The 20,089-nt window shown below is 32.5% G+C and overlaps 1 protein-coding gene, 1 long non-coding RNA gene and 1 pseudogene across 2 annotated transcripts in view; all 3 read right to left on the reverse strand.

Moving 5' to 3' along the window:
• LOC141458251 (uncharacterized) overlaps positions 1–14,060 on the reverse strand; it is a 31,527-nt gene extending 17,467 nt beyond the window's left edge. Inside the window, exons 1-2 of the mRNA XM_074135989.1 lie at positions 13,851–14,060; positions 12,224–12,391 (exon numbers count right to left, since the gene is read on the reverse strand). Of these exons, the coding sequence (XP_073992090.1) occupies positions 12,224–12,247 (24 nt within the window). The 5' untranslated portion in view covers positions 12,248–12,391; positions 13,851–14,060. The remainder of the gene's footprint in view (positions 1–12,223; positions 12,392–13,850) is intronic.
• On the reverse strand, positions 3,304–3,424 carry LOC141459011 (5S ribosomal RNA; annotated as a pseudogene).
• LOC141458259 (uncharacterized) lies at positions 7,058–12,215 on the reverse strand. The gene is made up of 2 exons (XR_012460857.1): positions 11,701–12,215; positions 7,058–9,007 (listed from the first exon to the last, which is right to left on the reverse strand). It is a non-coding gene; the product is annotated as an uncharacterized lncRNA (long non-coding RNA).
• Positions 14,061–20,089: the final 6,029 nt, after the last annotated feature.

Here is a 20,089-nt window from a genome sequence, read left to right on the forward strand (position 1 = left end):
AATTCAAGTCCTTCACGGATAACTTTTGCTGTGAACGCTACTGGGTCAGACTCCTCTTCATCAGGATCACTATTACGAATATTTGTTGCATTAACCATGTCAACTAAATCATTCTCATCTAGTTCATTGTCCGCCATTAGTTCTACAACATCTGCCTCAACAAAATCTTCGAAACCTTCTCCTCCTATTGTATGCGCTATCTCCGTTATCTGAGAATATTCGTGCTCCAATGGTAATACGGAATTTCCACCTTTCACCACTTCTGGCCATAATTTTTTCCAGCAGGCATTCAGCGTTGATGGCTTAATCTCCGTATTTGATATGCCAACATGTTTAACACAATCCAAGATTGTGAATTTTTTCCTAGCATCCGAAATCGATAGAGATTCATCATTTTCCATTTGTTCTAAAATGTATTTGAAGGTTCGCTTGATGTACAGTGCCTTAAAAGTCGAAATTATCACTTGATCTAAGGGTTGCAATGTAAACAAATCGAACGGAATTAAAAAAATGTGTGGAATTTTTTTTTTTTTAAATTTCATATTTTAAAAACCGTGTAAAAGTGAAATCGTGTAAATCGGGGGATAGGTGTAGTTAATTATCCTCTTAATTTTAGCAGCCAACAGGTGGTGATATTTTGAGGATACTGCTAAAAATGAAATTGTAGAACTATGCAACAATATTCGCACAATTGTAACAACCATTAGGCAAATAACGCATTGAACACCCAGTTACAATATAAAAAATAACTCTTTCGAAAATTTTTTACAAAAAAAATTGAACACCTGCTCCAACTTAGTTTGGAGTACCTATGAATTACGTATCCGCAAACTGCAAAAGTTTTTTTTTCAGAGACAATTTTCTACATTGGATATTTCCGGCCATTTAAGTCAACCAACCAACTAAAAAGCATTTTAAAGAAAACAAGCATGAAGGACCCTATTTCAAAAAAAAAAAAAAAATTCATCACGTACTCTCCAGTACTAACACCACCTGTGGTTTATCTTACACAATTATTATCGCATTATTTGCTTATTTTGAAGTAAGTTTGTTTTTTTTTTGTTTACCTGTTTATACATTTATTTACGAGTTATGGGAGAGTGTGAGAAGGGGAACTCTACCTGCAACATTGAGCCATTAAATAATATGATGGAGACAAATAGGTTATTACTCAGAACGTTCTGAAAGGTAACTGGCTAACAGGATACGTCCTACCCGATGTCCTTGAGCCCGCCACAGTTAGTCACTATTACCTAGTTAACCACTTTACTTTGACTTCACCTACAGTTAGGTGGGCTGTAATTGTTATATAGTTGATTCACTGCCGCTTTCCATGTACTTATCTATCATATTTATGTCATGGGGTTTGCTATAAGTAGGTAAAGTAATGCCAATTTTTTTTTTTTTTAAGGCAGGCTTTACGAACAAATATTAAAATTAGGAATCGCGGACGGAGCAGCTAGCAAACATACTTTACTATTAAGTTTTCGTAATAACTATTAAATAAAATCCCAAGGCCTACACCTGGAATTGAACCGAGTACTACAATACTTCTTGCCACTAATCGCTCGTCTATCGCAGCACCTTACTTACAGTAAAATTTGATTATAATGAACAGTGTCTTCTCTCTGTTCCCTTATCTCAAAAAGTTAATATTGTCACTTAGGGTTCGAAGCCTCCAATCTACCTCATTAACGGTCTTCCAAGCGATTTCTCTTCCTAAGGTACCCTAAGCTCCGAGTTCCTCCACTGTTTGTACACTACCCATCCCAGCCATCTCAATTTACCGGCCTTAGCGAAGCCTACTCATATCCAAGACGTTTTATTCCTCTTGTTTTTAATCTTAAATCCATCTCGTATCGTGGTAACTCCTCAGGACCTTTCTTATCCACTTAACTAACCTAGACTCATCTAGTTTAATCAACAACCACAGCCTCACAGGTTGCTATAGAACGTAAAATGATTCTGTGTAACCTTTCATATAGATGTCTTACTAGCTACTGCACCCCAACACATTGCCATCTCCTACAACCCCTTCATGCAGTTTTTTGACGCAATAATTGCTCCAAGATCCCCGAATTCCTTCAAAAGCAGGATCTGGAAACTCCACTATTAAGTGGCTGCTGTAGGCTCCAGGTATTTCGCTTCTAGTCCCACCCTGTTACTTAGTTCAAATTGCCATACCATCGCCATAGGCCAACCCTAATTATCCTATTATACTCGTTGCCTTTAGCGGCTCGTATTATTACTTAAAATAAAATAAAACAAAATGACCACCCTTTCCTACTTTAATTGCTTATGTTATGAATCTCATATGAGATTGGTGTGAACTCATTTAACGATCACGTCCCACAGGGTAATTACAGGTTCCTAACATGGAAACTACCTTTATTAATAATAATAATAAAAAAAGAGTGAATAAAATAAATGATTTAACTTTCTCATGCATTGAAATAGAGTGAAAGGACCGCCAGTACAAGTGTACAGTACTGTGAGTAATGTAACTGTCTCCATTTATCTGAACTCCACGTGCCCTGCACCTTGACAGCAATCAAGATTTTATTTTTTTATTTTATTTTTTTTCATTTCAACATAAAAATAACTGATTGCGACATTCATAAAGTTTACTTACTCCGCTGCCCTCCAAAAAAAAAGTTTACCCAATATTAGATACAAATAAAATTCAGTTTTAACATTGCTACAACAAACATTTTCGAAATATATACCTATTCATTTTGTAATATTCTAAGTTTGGTATTTAAAAAAACAAAAAATTCTTTTTTCATTTTGAATTTAAATTTAATAAATGTTATACCTATTTCACAAATCTAGTTTTATTTTATGTCATTCGCAGAGAGATTTCTTTTGATTGCACGAAATAGTAAATGTCAAGGAAGATTGTAAAATAAATTTCTCCAAAAATAATATAATTAATTTCTATTTTTAGAATTTAAAATTCACTGATTTCTATTTAGTTTACGAATTTTGGTAAAGTTCAAGAGAGTTTTAATGAGATTCAACTGTGTTATAGGAGAAAAAGAAGGGACATGTTTGTTATTCTACAGGCTGTTGGCTAACAAAATGTCGATATTTACAGATTCTAGTTCTGATTTTTTTTTAATGGTGAAATGGTCCTTAGTTGTTTAATATTACATAAATAGGGAGGGTTTCATTAACAAAATTCTATACCAGATCTCCAAGACAAATATCGAATTATATTGTTGGTCGTTCAATTTATTTTCTACATTAACAAATATAAAACTTAGCGTAAGTTAAATTTAAAAGTAATTTAAATAATAATAATGCCAACAAGCACGCAGTGTTCCCAGGCGGTCACCCATCCAAGTACTAAACCACGCCCGTTGTTGCTTAACTTCGGTGATCGGACGAGAAGTGGTGTATTCAACATAGTATGCCCCTTGGCTACAACTGCAGTGAAACTAGCGAATTATACTTTATAAGAGGAGGAGGCAAGTATTGTGAGTGAACCTCGTAAAGTCATTTCGTGAAGTATGCATGTCTTGAAAACATGAGGGGAGATGCCATAACAGTGAAGGAACTCCAAGATTATGGTTGAAGTTATCCTTTTAAGGAAGATGGTCGCGTGGACAGTGGTATTTACTTTCCAAGGATGATTGTTTAGGATTGTGAATGAGGTGAGTCTTTGAACGAGAGGGTTCAGATGGTTGGATTTATGGTTTTTTTAATAAATTGTTGTACGAAAGGAATTTTTAGGTCAAGATGTAGGGTTAGATTGGAAACTCAAACATTATAATTCGGTTGGAAATTCACGTGAAAACTTGCTGGTTAATCCCTGAAAATGGCTGGTACAAATTTTCTTTCTAGTTCGCATGATACCTTTTCTATAAATCAATAATAAAATACAGGGTTCGATTGCCGGTCTAGTTGGTCATGGATTTTTTTCCATTTAATACGCTCAATAAAGAGAAATTTACAGTAAAATTACAGAAACATTTTGTGGCCGATTTAACACAGTTCTAGCCCGAACTATGCGTCCTAAATGGATATAAATTCCTAAACTTCCCTTTTTTTCTGCTAAAAGTGCTAGCAGGTTGCATTTCAACTTGTTTTACGTCATAATCCCCGGCCAACTACCTTCCTTAAAATAAAAAAACACCCTGTCTACTTAAGGTCATACAGGAATTTAACTCGTACTTCTTATTTAGTTAGAAAGTGTATAATATACGTTTATTGTGTAAGTAATTGAAAGATTTCAAATTTTATATATAATTATAATTTCATTATTAGTTTTTTAAAGAATCTATCTACGGTCTTCTTAGTTATTCCAACTTCACCAAGGCAAGCAAGTTCTAGAATAATTTATTGAAACATCTATATGCCATTTACCCATCTAACCAGTTAAAAAGAAACCTTAATAAAATGTATTCAAGGTTAAAGTTTTCTTCGAATAGTATTCAGCAAATAGTGTTTTAATATATTTTATTCCAAAGATTGGTGGAAGATCTTAATAGTTCTTTTTGTTTCCCATCAAGTAGAGTGTAGGATAGTATCAAATTTGAAAACTCACTTATTAGTCTTCTGTGTATTTATAAACCTAACTGAGAAAAAAAAAAACGAGAAATCGAGGAAAATTGAGATTTGGTATTTCCCTTAAGACACCACCCTAGGATGATGCTAAAACAAGGTTTTATTTAGAAGAACCACTTTGCTAAATTGATTTTAAAGTAGATCTGTAACGTTTATATGAAACATTCCAGGGAAATTCGTAGTAGGACACTACTGTAAGAGAGAAGTATTATATTTCCTCTATAGTTTTACAAACCTAAAAATGTTGCTAAGAATTAAATATGATTCAAATGTCCGAAGATTGAGAACAATTGTTTGAGTAAAAAAAAAAAGAGATAAAAATCGAAATTTATGCCCATAATTTCATTAAAAAAACTTTTCATTGAAAGTAATTTAAGTTTCTGGTTTTTTGGAAAGTTTAATCAACTTTTAATTTATACGGGTAATCAAAAGAATTTTAAGGCAACCAACAATTGAGGTCAAACCGATTCTGTTGGTTGATTGCACGCTAAAACGGAGGCCCACAGAGCTTGTACAATGCAGGTAAATGCATTAACCTAGATGCTCCTATCTTGCTTATTGCTACTTTCTCTATTGGACAGAAGTTTTGATGGTTTTCAAATCAAGCAGGTTAGTTATTTTGCTTTGAATTGATTCACTATTTCTTATTAAGTTGAAACTTATTTTCTTTCCATAGTTTTTTCTAAATTTCAAGAACTTAGAGCGTTCATTCCACCTTTCAAGCATTTTGCTTAATCACTTTCTCTCGGTAATATATTTTTGTAAATAAATAAGATTTTAGGTAAAATCTGCCAATCAGAAGAACCACTTAACTGAATTGACTTCTCAAGTTCTATATATTGTCTTGAGGGACGGGTGTTGTGGTCAAGAATATGGTTTTGTGAGTGGGAGATTCCCAGTTCGAATCCCGGGTATGACTACTTTTTATTTATTAGAAAAAAATTGTTTATTGTAAACTATGTGCTTCTGCCTCCGTCCACGACACCTAACTGGTAGCTTGCACGTTAAGCCCCGCCTGAAAAAATAGGTAATTACTTTATATTGTCTTGAAGACCGTCCCTAGATTTGACTGCAGTTTTTATTGATTTTATCGAACATGATATCTTCAAAGCATAAATTTAAAAAACAACTCTCTTTTGAGTGTAATTTGTATATTTATATTAGGAAAGTTAACTGTGTAAACTAAGAAAAAGTCGTAAGAGTGTTCACACAATATTTCTAGTTTAAATGAAAATAAAGGAAAACGAGAAATGTTGGCTAACCGAGCAGTAATTCCCAGATATTTCGCCAGAGGTAGACAGAGGCATGACACCCGCTGAGTGAGAGTAACTTGACACTAATATCCGTCAGTTATTTCTATTGTTCTGGCTGCTAACAGCTGCAGTAGTTTAAACAGTCTCCGCTGTACGTAAACAGTCTCCAAGCAAATTGATTACTACCTACAAAATGAACTAATCAATATAGACAAAAAAAATTACTCCAACCTTGGTCACTTTTTGGACATGTCATTAACATTTGGTATTACAGTCACTAAATGGTATCTTATTATTTTCACATCATCTCTAGATATTTTACATGTCACCCTTTTTGTATTATAGACTTAAAAATAATATCTTTTTCATGAGAAAAGTGATTAGCTCAGCGATTAGCATACCGGATTCCCCACGATAATCCTCTGTTCAAATAGCAGCTGCTAGTCCTTAGATTTGTCCCATTCTAGGAGCATCATACAGCTCATTTAATGCCAACAGTGCAAAGGTAATTTTTAACAGAAAAAAATTGTAACAAGTCAGGATGTGTAACTAATCCCAGCAAAAGAATTAGAATAGTGACTCTAATGATATCGATGAAGAAATCGAATAAAGTGAGTGTGGCTACACCACATATTTAATAAGTTCATTATATTCTATTTAACATTTTAAATTAATAATTATTAGTGGCACGCACTTTCGTGATAAGCCGAAGATCAAGAACATCATTCTGAATGGTTTGCTCACGACATTAGAATATTCTAATAGATCAATCTTATTAGAATATTTAATTGACTAATGAAAAGGTCATCTTATAGTCATCTCTTCTTTATCGAATTATGCCCGAAAAAATAAAGATCAACATCATGATAAGTACGGTAATAATAACAGTAGATTAAATATAATACAGACAAAAATTTTTAAAATTATACCCACTAAACAAGGGGCGAACAAACCGACTTTATTTTTGATACAAAAATAATGAAAATTAAAACATTTAATAACTAATAAATAAGAAGCCATTATTTTTAAATTATTTATAAATATTTTTTAACTTTAAATAAATAAGCAACGCCTTTGTTAAAAGTTTAATAAAAGAGATGTATTATGTAATTTTTTTTAAAAAGAATAAATATATTTTATTAATAATAATTATTTTATTTAATTTTTGCTTATTACAGCGTAATTATTTCCATATAATTATGAGGCCAGGACCTTGTGTGGGGAAGGATTTGCCACTGAATGCTCAACAATATTCCCACACCAGATGTTCATCAAGTTCTATCTCTGTTGTGGTGAGTCCTTCACTTGTTTTTATTTATTGTTCATATTTTTTTGTCACTATTTTAAGTTACCATTGTTTTTCTATTCGTTAATGCTGATTTTAAAATTGTCTTTTCAATTAAAGATGTTTTGACATTTGAATGTATATTGTATCTTTCTAGTTTTCCATTAAATTTTGACAGGAGGATTTGTTTTCATGGTAGCAGCTTTCTTCATTTGAGAATTATTGCTAGGGAAATTGTTTTTGATGAGTTATCAGTGCTTCTTCTGAACAATTTAGTAATTTGGGGTACTCCTGGCCAACGGCAGGTGAACACGTTTTTTAACAGCTACTCGTCCAAACTCTTTACGATAAGCTGGGCGGCCATAGGATGATCATATGCTACTTAATTTTCGTGAAGAACGAAGGGCTCACAGTTCGTCTGTACGGAGAAAGAAAGCCACATCTTCATACTTCGGCCAGGAGCCACTCACCAGACTCCTAAATGACTTCTAAACTACAGACTGGATTGGAAGAGCTGTTCCAATTAGTGGTTGCCGCGCAATAGACCTTCTGAATCGCGATAGCCTTAGGCTTTCTAATCTAAGATTTCCCAATGAAGTGCTCCTCTAGAACCATTTATTGCTACGTCAATCTTTAGACAGTAAGAAAACGATACAAAGCCTTAGGAAAATCCAAGGTTGAGAAAAGTCTGTCGCGCAGAAGTACAACTTTTTAAATAATTTTTTCCTCTTTAACTTCCACGGAAACTTCAAGTGAATTCTAAGCTTTAAAGTATCAATTTATTTGAGAAAACACGATTTCGCGTAATAGAGGGGCAAATACTTGTCTACTTAAGTTCAGGCTTGTAAACTAACTGCTTTGTTTATACCGGTGAAAAAAACATGTACCCCACTAGTTTCGTACATTTATTTCAGTGAAATTAAACAACTGAAGAAAATTGGTCATTTTATAAACATAGTAAAGTTAAAGCCGGAGAAAATCAAATAATTTTCTATCTAATCTAAGAAATCTTGAATACATTTTGATATCTTCTATAAAGCAAGCTTGTTCGTGTTATGCAATGAAATTTTCTATTATAAATGTAATAAACTTTACACAACGTTTAAATTGAAAATTAATAAACAAACAAATCAATAAATAACAAAATAATTCTTGTAATAACAAATCAAATTATACTGTAATTGAGTGCGTGTCGATTAGTTTATTTTTTTAAGGTAAAAGCTAAAATTTACCATTAATCATGAATGTACAAGGTTGTGGGTTACAACAGCAAGAAGTCACGAACTTCTGTTGATCTTCACTACTGAAGTACAATACAAACAGTAGAGGTTATACTGTTTGCAGTCCGGTAGTGCATTAGCCAAGGAGTTAAACTGTACTCAAAGAGACGGTTAGTTCGTCACGCTTCTTAACAGTATCTTTTTTTCTTTTCTTTTTTTAATTTGGTCTTGCGACAACATTTTCCTGTCTTCTAGTCTTTTGCCCTTTTTCTAAATCTTTCTATTGGTCTCACCTTTGTACTATTCTCAATTCTGTATTTTTTTTGTTTTGTTTATTAATCCCCATTTTCTTTGCATTCATTTGGAAATGGTGATGCTCAAATAAACATATATTTCTTACTCTACATCAAAGTGAATTGCAAAAGGCCTTTCTCCACCACATTGAAGTTGATACAGAAATTAAAGAAGCTACTTATAACTAAACAAGGGTATATAATAAAAATAAAAGGTTTATGTTGAAAAACGCTCAACTTTAACAATTTTTTTATATTTTTCTATTAAAAAAATAAAATAAAATACCCAAATAAAGGGCCAGTCCACGTTATGAGCCACTGAGCTAAGCCGTTTTTATAAATTATATTTATTTAATTATTCTTTTTCATTAAACATCCATCCTGGAACTGATAAAAAAAAATTAATTGTGCAGGAGTTGTATTTTAAACATTTTTTTTAAAATTAATTTTTAGAATATTATTCGTTCCAATTTCAAAATTATTATTTTCTTCATTCCTTTAAATTGATCGTAGTAAAGCGATACACGGTTACATGATACAGATTTTCTAAAATATTGTAATGGTCGATACTGCTGCAAATTCATAAAACAGATAGGATGATGATGGGTAAGACACGAATTTGGCCTAAAACCGAGTTACACGACAGCTAAGGGAAAAAAAAAATTATCTTTAATAGTCATTTTTAAGAAAGATATTCGTAGAGTAGAGTTAAGTGGTTTTCGATAGATTGATTTTGAACTTGTTACAACACGTATTCCCGTAATTCCACAAAACATATTCAGAAATCCATAACTAGCAAGTATCTATCAAGCGAACATTTTTAATATTAGGTTGAATTAATTTTAATTGCTCAATTAAAAACAAAATTTTATTACCCATCCTGCATAAGTTATTTGGAGCCCCCCCTCAAAAATACTTAAACGCTTCAGACACCTCTGTTGTCCTACTTCATGAACGACGCTTGTAGAGGTAGGCAGGTGGAAGGTTATTTAGCAATGGAGGGTCCGAACATCAACCATCCAAGAAAATGTATCTTTTATTTTTAGTCCCAACCAACCATTGCTGTTTGTATAAGAAATAAATGATAAATGAAACCTATTTCTTAATATAAAAAAAAAAAAAAAAGCTGTTACAATTTAAAGAATGATTATGTAAATCAATTACTTTACGTATCTCAAAGGAAGAGTAATTTTAATTAAAGGAAGCTGATTAACTTGTTGCTAAAGAAATTCTCATTAAAAAAAAAAACAATAAACAAGTTAAAACCAACTGGAAAACATTTTCCTGTTTCTTTACCGTATTGTAAATATTAATATTTGTTTAAGAGTAAAGTGAAATGACTTTATTGAATGAACTATGGAAGTATGTATAATACATAAACAACTTTTACAATTTTATGCAAAACAAAATGCGAACAACCTGAGAAAGAACTAAATAAATAATAATAAACAAAAAAGAAATCAAGAAAAGATTGGCGAAAGTATTTTAGCGCACGTTAATCTCCATTTAATATGATTGTCTGTCATTAGTGTATGCACGATACGAGACAAGGTGACAACCACTTTCAAACTGACATTGTAGCACTCTTTTTGTCCCCTTTCGGCCATTGAGACATCCGACAATATTGCTACAACTGCCACACCCACTTAAATTTCTGTTCCGTGACGAAACTCGCAGAAAAGTGAAATGACTGTCTTACATCTGAAAACATACTTGCTATTATTTTCAAAGTTTTCGTTTGAATTTGTACTAAACGAAGGTTAGCTTCAATATAGATTACTAAACGGATAATGTTCAAAATTATGGAAACCTCTTCCAGGTTAAAAGAAATTTTGTGGGAAACAAGACAACAACTCTGCCAATAAATGGTTGTCCTGTGTAAAAAGTTATATGTGTATGCGCAGACGTTAAATAGATTAAGAAAACCAAAGAAGATTTAGGCTCCAACTAATGAGTAGTAAAATACTTTTTTAAGGCTACTTAAATGGATTGTTTTTGACACATTTACGTTTCCACAATATTTGATTATTTTTGAAAAAGTTCTGTAAATTTGATTACCTATTCATATTAGTAAAATCACAATACCTTAACAAAATAGATTCAATTTGGATGTACTTATAGTTAGCATTGGGGAGGCTGCAAGGACAAAGCAACGCCACAATTACTAAAACTAGCTTGTACTAATTACTTCTAATAGTTTTCTGTAAATTTCACTCACGGATAACCAGGTAAATTAAGTCAGAAGTTGAAAAATTGGCTAAAGAGGCTTTAGACAAAAAAAAAAAAAAGAAAAAAGAAATAATACTCCAGACTAAAGATATTCATCGAAGTTAATGCGGTCAGATAAATTAAACTAAAGCAGCATCGAACTACTGAACCTTGGCTACACCAAATTATCAACCTAACCAAATGTCACGACTTTAGTTGAGCAACCAACGTAAATCCAAATAATAATAATAATAATTCACAATATCAATGTTTTATTACCACTTTCATACAAACATTCAAAGAAAAAATAAATAATAATAAATTGCTATATTATTTATTATGTAATAAAGTATATGATATAGCATATGAAATGCGTGTTCATTATCTTGAGATTCAAGCAATCTTAGTTATCTCTCACTACATGGGAATTTATTTATAAGAACATGTACATATGTTTATTATAAAAAAAAAATATATAGTAAATGAAAGTATTGTATAATAAAATAATAGTCTTTGTTCAAAAAATTTCGTATTAAAGTAGTTACTTCTACGAGAAATTTCAATCAACTTTCAAAACTGTTGAATAAATAACGAATTTCAAGAAAGTAATATTTGATTGTGATTAATAATTCCTGATGAAAGAATTTATTGAATGATTGTCACCAATAAATTACGTAGATGGGTGCAAATGGGTCTGTCTATGTATGGACAACAGATTAGAAAAATATTTGAGATAGATAAGAACAATTTCAGGCTTCCCTCCAATCTATTCGACGATTGCTCAAAAAATCCTGAAAAACTTGCATACGGTGGGGCGATTATAGTCCAAACCTGACCTAAATTATACAAAAGACTGCTTTAAAATAACTAACTATGGTCATTGAAGAAATTTAAAGACTACGTCTTCTATTATAAACCGCATCCAGATTATCATCAATCTTGAGTACTATGTCCTATGAATCCAATCTCATTCCTACACTCTGACAGTAATACTTCTGATCGCCATTCTTGGCCACACACACAAAGTCGTTGCCTCCTGGAAACTTCTAAAGACAAGGGTGAATACTCATCATTCATTAGTTTCCTAATGGAAACCATCATCGTCAGATCATATGGACCAGTTAATTTCTTCAGCAAACTTACGTTTACCACGAAAACTGATAAAAAAAAACAACCACTTTTCAACTTAAATCGATTGAAGTTAGAAAAATAAAAATTAATTCCTAAAATAAACACTTTAGTTTAAGTTGTTTTTCACTTATTTGAACTTAAGCTTTCTGGTAAAAGTTTAAACTAATACCATGGTAACACTTTATTCGTCACGTGACACTTTTGACCTTGGGAAATATTTTATGGTTTTTAATTAAGTTAAATGAATCAAAAGTAAACACTTACAATTAATAGTAGATACAGCTTCATATTCTATGTCCGTAATTCCACAGGACACCACTGTCTGAACACAATTGCAAGCCGAAGAAAGGTGTCCCTAGTTCTTATAACTTCCCCCGCTCTTTGTACTTCAGTATAAAGCCCCACCATGGATGGCTTCTATACATTATCATCCTGCACAAAACATTTTGTTTTTTCTTTTTAGTTTATTAAATCATTATTTTTATTTTGAATTATTATTAACCTAGAATTAACTTTAATTTTGCAGATGTTTTATTTTACTTTGATTAATATATTGTAAAAATCAAAGTGGACATTCTGAATTTTAACTAAATGTGTCCTTAATGATAAACACGAATTGGATCTGCTTTATATTCTAAAAATAGCAGCTTAAAGGAAGCTACAGCTGCACTTCATAAACTTAATCTATATCTGATATAGTTTCGAGCGATAATATTACAAGTTAATCGTTACTGAACTAATTTTGAATAATTTTGTTTTTGTTGTTGTTGGAATATGCAATGCGACCATTTTCTGTGTTCTGACCAGAGCAGCTGAGACCTCACGCCCAGATAATGAAACAACAACCTAATTTGAGTTGTCTAGGGAAGTACTGAGAATAGAATTGGAAGCGTGCAGTTAGGGACAAACACCCATAGGCGCCAATAGGCACTACCCCTTAATATGCCCTCCTTAAATATGCCTAAAGATAGAGAGTATATTATCCTCCAACTTCTGGTAACTACTCAGTTTCTGTATGGAAGCACCAGTGAATAGATAGATAGAATGAATAGAATAGGGAGTCGGCAGTCAATGATAACCATTTCTTGGTGCAACAACGTGCCCCAACCATTTCAGAGATCGTGAAAATGGTTTTACAAAATAAAAGGAAACTTAGAAGCACTATTCTACACAACCACAAAGTCTTCACAACAACTATTGTGTTCTTAAGGAAGTTCTTAAATTTATAACTGTGATAATTTCTAGAAGAGAAAGTTTGTTCTCAGAAGAATTTACTTTCTCTTAAATGGTCGAAATTCGTAAATATTCGGTATACTCGAAAAGCATCCGTAAAAATTTTGTTTATTCAAAAACAACTTCAGAAATAATAGTTTTTATTCATTATTTAGTCAGATTTAGTTTGAATTATCGTTAGTTTTTTTTTTAACAAAATTCATATTTAAATTAAGACGTAAAGAATAACTTGTAATAAAATCATGTTCATCTCGTTGCGAGAATTATATTTTTAAAAAAACAAAATACTTTGCTTGAACTTGACGTTGAAATTTACACAACAGTGGTTTGTATACAACTTGTCAGGTTTGAATTACAACCAATAAACCTCTACTAATTTCACTGTGCATTACGATTTCAGTATTTAATTTTTACTTTCTCTCACTAGTGATAAAACAAGTGTACCGATCCTGTATTTTTTTTTTAGAATTTTAGCTCCTTTTTTTTAAATACTTTTTTTTGTTTTTTACATTCATCATGAACTTGATAGAATACATCATATCCACAACTTTCTCTTCAATCATCACAATCCTCTACAACTCAGGATGACTGTCCTCCCTATATTGTGACAGTGCCAGTTGTAACCTTTAATTAAATAATATTTAGAGAAAGAAGATACTTTGTGAGATTCAGCGTGATTTCTTATTAGAAACCATTTTTGCCTGGAGACAGCAGGCCGCATCCGTCCAGTGTTTCTCCACTTTTTAATTTCTTTCTTCGTGATGAGTAGTCAGAAGTTGGAAGGCTACTATAGTATTGTTTGAGAAACTCATCTACGCCAACTCATGCGCACCATAGTTGTCTTTTACCTCCCGGACAGAGATGAGCTTCTGGTTACTTCCATTGAGCTCACTCTCTCACTGTAAACAAAGAGGAAAAAAGAGTTACAAATCTGACAGTCTCGAGATGAATTTTTTTTTTAAGTCTGAGAGAAGATTTTACATTAGTGCAGTTGGCAGAAAGGTTGTGTTACAGTTATCTCGATAAAACTTCCTAAGACCTTGACTCACGATATCAAGACTATTTTTTTATTTTTGAAAATTTTTTCTAAAACCAAGTAGTTTTTTGAATTTTTCTAATACTTTACAATTTTGATTGTGAATTTTTCGGAAGTTCTAGAATGATGGAGTAATTAATTACCTCAAGTTGGTTACCAGGAAATGCAGCAGCATAGAAAATAAACTTATAGAAAGTAGATTTATAAATAATAATTCAATTAAAATAACTTTATGACACTGAATAAAATAAATATAGTATTTAAAAATTATTATATTATTTATTTATCATTTCAGGCAATCAACAACTGAGGTCATTGGCATCCAGAGCTTTTTCCAGTGCCCTGCCGGCCTGCAGACATTATCTCTCATTACAGACTTCCCATCAACACACAATGAGCTACAAAAAGCTGCCAGGAAGAGAAAATTACATGGCCAGCTGTTGGTTTCGAACCCAGGATCCCGACCAGTGCACTAATCACCAAGTAAGTAAGGAATGAGTTTTACGAAATCCGGACTAGGATGAAGTCACGTGGAGCGAATGAAAAGCTGGCAAAACAATACTATTTAACAAGACGAGAGATTCTCTCAAGGTTTATCCCAGGTAGATAATTAGAACAGAAGATTATACTGGTATAGATGGCTGAAGAATGACCCACAGGAGTTAGTAATGAGAACTCCTCAAGAGTCTAGTTAGAGTGCATTTTTCGGGAGACTATTGGACGATGAGCAAGTAAGGGTGTCAAAATAAACGATTAATACAATTTCTAATTATAAATAAGATTGTACAGAAAAACTTATGCCTGGAATTAATTTTAAAAAAATCATTCACTCCAAAGTGAATGCATAAATTAATGCTCATTTTATGGATACCTGATATTTCCTGTTTCTTATTACCTTTTAATTACCTACAGAAAACTTGTTGCGTGTTTCGTGCAAATCTTGTTTCCTACTTCTGGCCTACGTTAATAAAACAACTAGGCCATTCATTTTGTAATTAAATTAACCGAAATTTTTTTATGGAATAATTTATAATGAAAATAATTTTTACTATAAATTCTAAGTAATACAATTACTTAAGGTCTAGGCCAAGATTCTGTCCCGACCTCGAACTTCCTAAGATTAACACAGTCCGAATAAATCAAACAAAAACCATAAGCGATAAAACCTAAGCTCTTTCATATCAACCTGTTCAGAAATCTTGAACATAGTCTCCTCACAACCCAAATGAAGACGTTGCGAGATATTGAGAGTTTTCTCTTCTACCTAACAATCCCTATACAAGGGATGTTCTGGTGGCTTACAGCCCATTAGGTGTTCTCCTTAAACCACAATGTCCACTAAAGATCCAAACAATTGTAGTAGAGATAACCGAGACAGGCATTATTTCACTACCAGCTCTTTATGTATCCCAATTAGCATTTTAGATTGCCGACGGTCTAACGATGAATGTTGTGAAGTAGATCATTCCTGGAAGTCAGGAAGTCTTATGTACCGATAAATGCCAACTGCAGGTTCAGGAAAATAAAGGGGAGAGGCGCGCTTAATTTGATCACCACAACTAAATCCTCATTTCCTAATATATCCTCATGACCTGGTAATCTAGATAAGAATTGTATCCTTGACGCAAGGAAACTTCTTGCAGTCACCTGGACATTCTATTATCTACTTCAAGAAGGAGAAACTACAATTTAGTTCTTCCAACTATAATTGAAAATCCGAGCAGATACATTTTCGTTTTTGAACCAAATTTTCACAGTCTATCATCCAAAATACATCAAATAACTGCATACAAATGGGTTCATTCACTAAAAGACGCGAGCAAAGTAGGGTGGATACTGTGATGTCAATTAAAAACAACTATTCTATAAATCCTAGATTGCACATCCAAACATGGGGTGTTAGTTCTGTTTGTTAGATTAGAAAGACCAAATTATCTTTCTTGGATTTTGGCTGCTCCCTCAGTTATAGTTAGGTGGGTCTGCATGTGTCGTAGAATGATAGTTATCACTCCTGTTTGCACCAAATTAGATTAGATTCCATGGATGTTGGCCAAAATGTCCACACTTCGCAATACAAAGGGTCCTACGGTTAGAGCACAACCTCTAACTCTCATCGCTAAATTTTCAACGGTTAAATTAAAATTGGTGATACAATCAACTCTATCCATAAGTTTTGGAGATATGTTCCAGTTGTTTGAAATGGCATTAAGTCCTGCAGACACTACAAAACCAGAAGAAGTGTCTTCTCTTATGGAGAACTGAAATACTCGTATATAATATAGAAATTCTTTCTTCAGATTAAGCATTCATCAAGGACAAAAAAAAACTCATCAGGGTATTTTATTGTCAATTGTTTTACAGATTATTAATTTATTATTATTATTTTTATTATTAATGCATTGTAGTTAATTACACCCACGTTTACGGGCGCGGCTCACTAACAATACGGACGTCTGATTGAATTCCCTTGATTTCGAATGACTAATCAATATTTATATATTTAATCCCCATATTTTGAGACGCATTCTGGGCGTAATACTCAGAAAAGAATCTATTAGGTAATTTTTGTACATAACACTCTGAATCTGAGTCCCATATTTACGATTTAAAAGTAAAAAAGAAATATTAGAAATAGTCTCGCTAGCAAGCCGGCTTTCTTTGAGGTCGTATGTGGAGCGCATTAGAACGTAAATGCCAGGGTTACAATTTGTAAAAAGTATTTGTGAGCGGGCCTACCTTTACTATTGATTTATTGCAAATTTTTTGTGTTAAAGTGTTCCAATACATTATTTTTAATCTGAAAAGAACTTCCTATCTCAAACTTCGTTCATCTTGTTACAGATGGTTAATTATTTCCCTATTTTTACTGAAGGAAACGATAATCGATTTCTAAACAAAATTAAACGGCAAATCGGGGCGCGTAGGGTGGGTGATGAGCCTCCATTTTTTTGGTGACAGAGCCTGGGTAGTAACCAGGTGTTACAATATTCTCAACCCTTTTGGTGAGCTTACTTTAGAACACATAGAGAGGGCAAGGAGGAGAGGATGAATTGGCTCTAGATAGTGATTAATCATAACATTGACTCCCACTTCTTCAACTCGATTTCCCTAAACTGGGTAATACTTCGAACGGGATCATAATAATAATTGCAAGAAAATAATTTTATTTTCCAAAGCCTTCGAACGTCAGAATACTCCTAAATGGTAGTTTTAAACGTACAAAGCTCAATATAAAAAAAATTGTTCTTAATTACGCCTTATTCACTCATAATTGCAGAACAAAAAAGAACAGCGAAAGATTCAATTGTAGGCCCTACTCTACAAAATGTTTGGAGAATAATTTTATCTGAAACAATATAATCTAAATTAAAAACTCTGTTAACACTTAAAAATCTAAGAAAAATGAAATGATGTATAAATAATTGAAAAATCCTTGTCAATTGAAAAATGAATAGTTTGAAACAAAATGTTATTAAGTTTTATTTTAGCAATAAGAAATCAATTTTTCAAGGATTGCAGCTAAAACTGATTGAATTTCTAACGCTCTTTCCTCTAATGAAACTGCAACAAATTTGTTACTTAAAATTAAGAATTAATATTAGAATAATCAATATTTTATGCAAAGTTATTATTAGCTTTTTTTTTTTATAATTTATTTCTGAAAGCATTATTTCCAAATGTAGTCATGTACTCGTAGTTTCTTTATTTTAAATCATAGGTCGAAATTTCTATTTTCTCTATTTTCCGAGTAAACTTCGTAATAATTTCTTTCTTTTACTCATCTAATGATCTTAATTTCATTGACTTCTTTTTCACTTAATTTTATTTATTAATAATTTTTATTTGTTTCAGATCTCAATATTTCACTAACTTGCAAAACACTCGTGTATAAACTGCGTTTTCCTTCAGTGTTGTTTAGAATACGAAACAGTACTGCGATGAAGGGAAACTTTATAATTGAATTTTCACCCAAGAAGGTTCAGATTCAGATGCTCTCAGATAAAACAATGCTTTTGAGCGAAGGACCTCTATTACTTTCTCGTCCTGGCGCTTTCATTTACACACATCACCACCAGCGTGAAAAATACAAAAATCTCAATTATGCGTGAAAACTGAGGGTGTTTGGTCTCGGAATAGTTTTGACGATGGAGGAGCTTCACAATTCAGTTCAACAGAAAATGTAACAGAAAAAAAGTGACAGTATGAACGAAGAACAGGACAATCTTAGCACTTATCAAATCCAAACTTCTACTAGACCAAGCACTACATTTAAAACTAGTAACTTTATCGGTCACTAAAGAACTTTCAAGCTGGCGAAACAGGTTGTAGCTCGATTTATACGTAATTCTGTTTGAATTACAGTTGCCTCAGTCAACATACCTATCTATCGATATTATTATCGATGTTATTCTTTTTAATAGCTATATGGACCATGAAAGATTTCGTGTAACGGCGCATTACCGTCCTCAGCGATGAATAAATAATAATGTAAAAGCTTCCAACGCACACAATAATCACAAAAAAAAAATTACACGGATTTACAAAATTTTAATCGGTAATTTGACGCGGAGATTCTAATCGTATGATGTTTAATTTCGTTTCCACTTTTTAATCTTTTTTATTATTATTATTATTATTATATTAATTCCTGATTGTTGTGGAAAAGCAGTCTGGTAGCAGAACGATTTGCATACTTCATGCACTGTTATATGTATTATGTAATACTTTCTCCATTAGGGACAAATTGGAGCAATTTTCTGTATATACTATATTCATCTAGTGAAGGAATTGTTTTTTCGTTATGTTCAGTTACCCATGAAGTTTGTATATAGTTTTGGCCAAACTAATGGATTCTCAGCTGTTACTAGTTTCTAGCTCTTTTGTTTACAATCTGGAGAGATATTTAATTATACTTTCTCTTACTAGTCAATATAATAAGGCCTAGGTACAGTCGTTTTCAAAATTTTGAAATTAAGTTTTCATCGAATATTCATATTTTTTTTGTATCATTTGAAGATAAAAACAATAGTTGAAGAAGTGGTCTGTAACTGTACATCGTGAAAGAAATGCCAAATTGATGTATTGATCTGCAAGTATACCATCACCATAATCGTAGTAATCGTAGAATTTCTAAAACAATAAGCCTCAGGTAACCAATGAAAATATAAAATTAGTAAGTCCTTACTATATCAAACTCGACATTAATATCTACGTTACAACTAAATCGTTGATAAATAAACTGGTTGAATCAAAGAAGATGGTACCACCAAGGATCCTCCCTGACGACAGGAGATTAGATCTATGAGAGGAAGTGTGGAACCAATTCAATCACCTGGCGCTCCACCATACCATTGCAAACGGGCAGAATATCTAAGAGTCGTCTCAAGTTGTAAAGAAGAAAAGTTGAGGGGTGCTAATAGATTTCCATACGCCAAAATAAATAAATAAATAATAATATTAAAAAGACGAACATAAAAGAAGGCACAATTAAAAAAAAAGAAATAGACAACACTGCAAGAGCATCCATCCGATCAGCACAGAAGACGATGATGACTGCAATTGATGTAGAAAAGACAAAATGTCTATTTTCAACTCTTTACGGATCCTTAACTAGTATTTGGAAATGCCTTCAACGATTATTTTGTACCGAATTTGCTAAAGTTCTGCGCGCTATGTCAAAATTGATCCTTTGAGTGTAGCTAATAAAAAAAATGAGCACGTTTGCGCACAGCCTAAATTCTGATTACAGTTCAAACAATAACAGAGCGCAGTTTGAAGTTAGGCCTTGTGCGCAAAATGTTATCAAATTACAGGTTATACAGTTCAGTTAACAGCCACATTAACCGGTTTCCATTCCAGAA

This window comes from Rhodnius prolixus, unplaced genomic scaffold (assembly GCF_049639745.1).
Source record: "Rhodnius prolixus isolate KJV_2025 unplaced genomic scaffold, Rpr scaffold_5, whole genome shotgun sequence".
In the NCBI taxonomy this organism is placed as follows: domain Eukaryota; kingdom Metazoa; phylum Arthropoda; class Insecta; order Hemiptera; family Reduviidae; genus Rhodnius; species Rhodnius prolixus.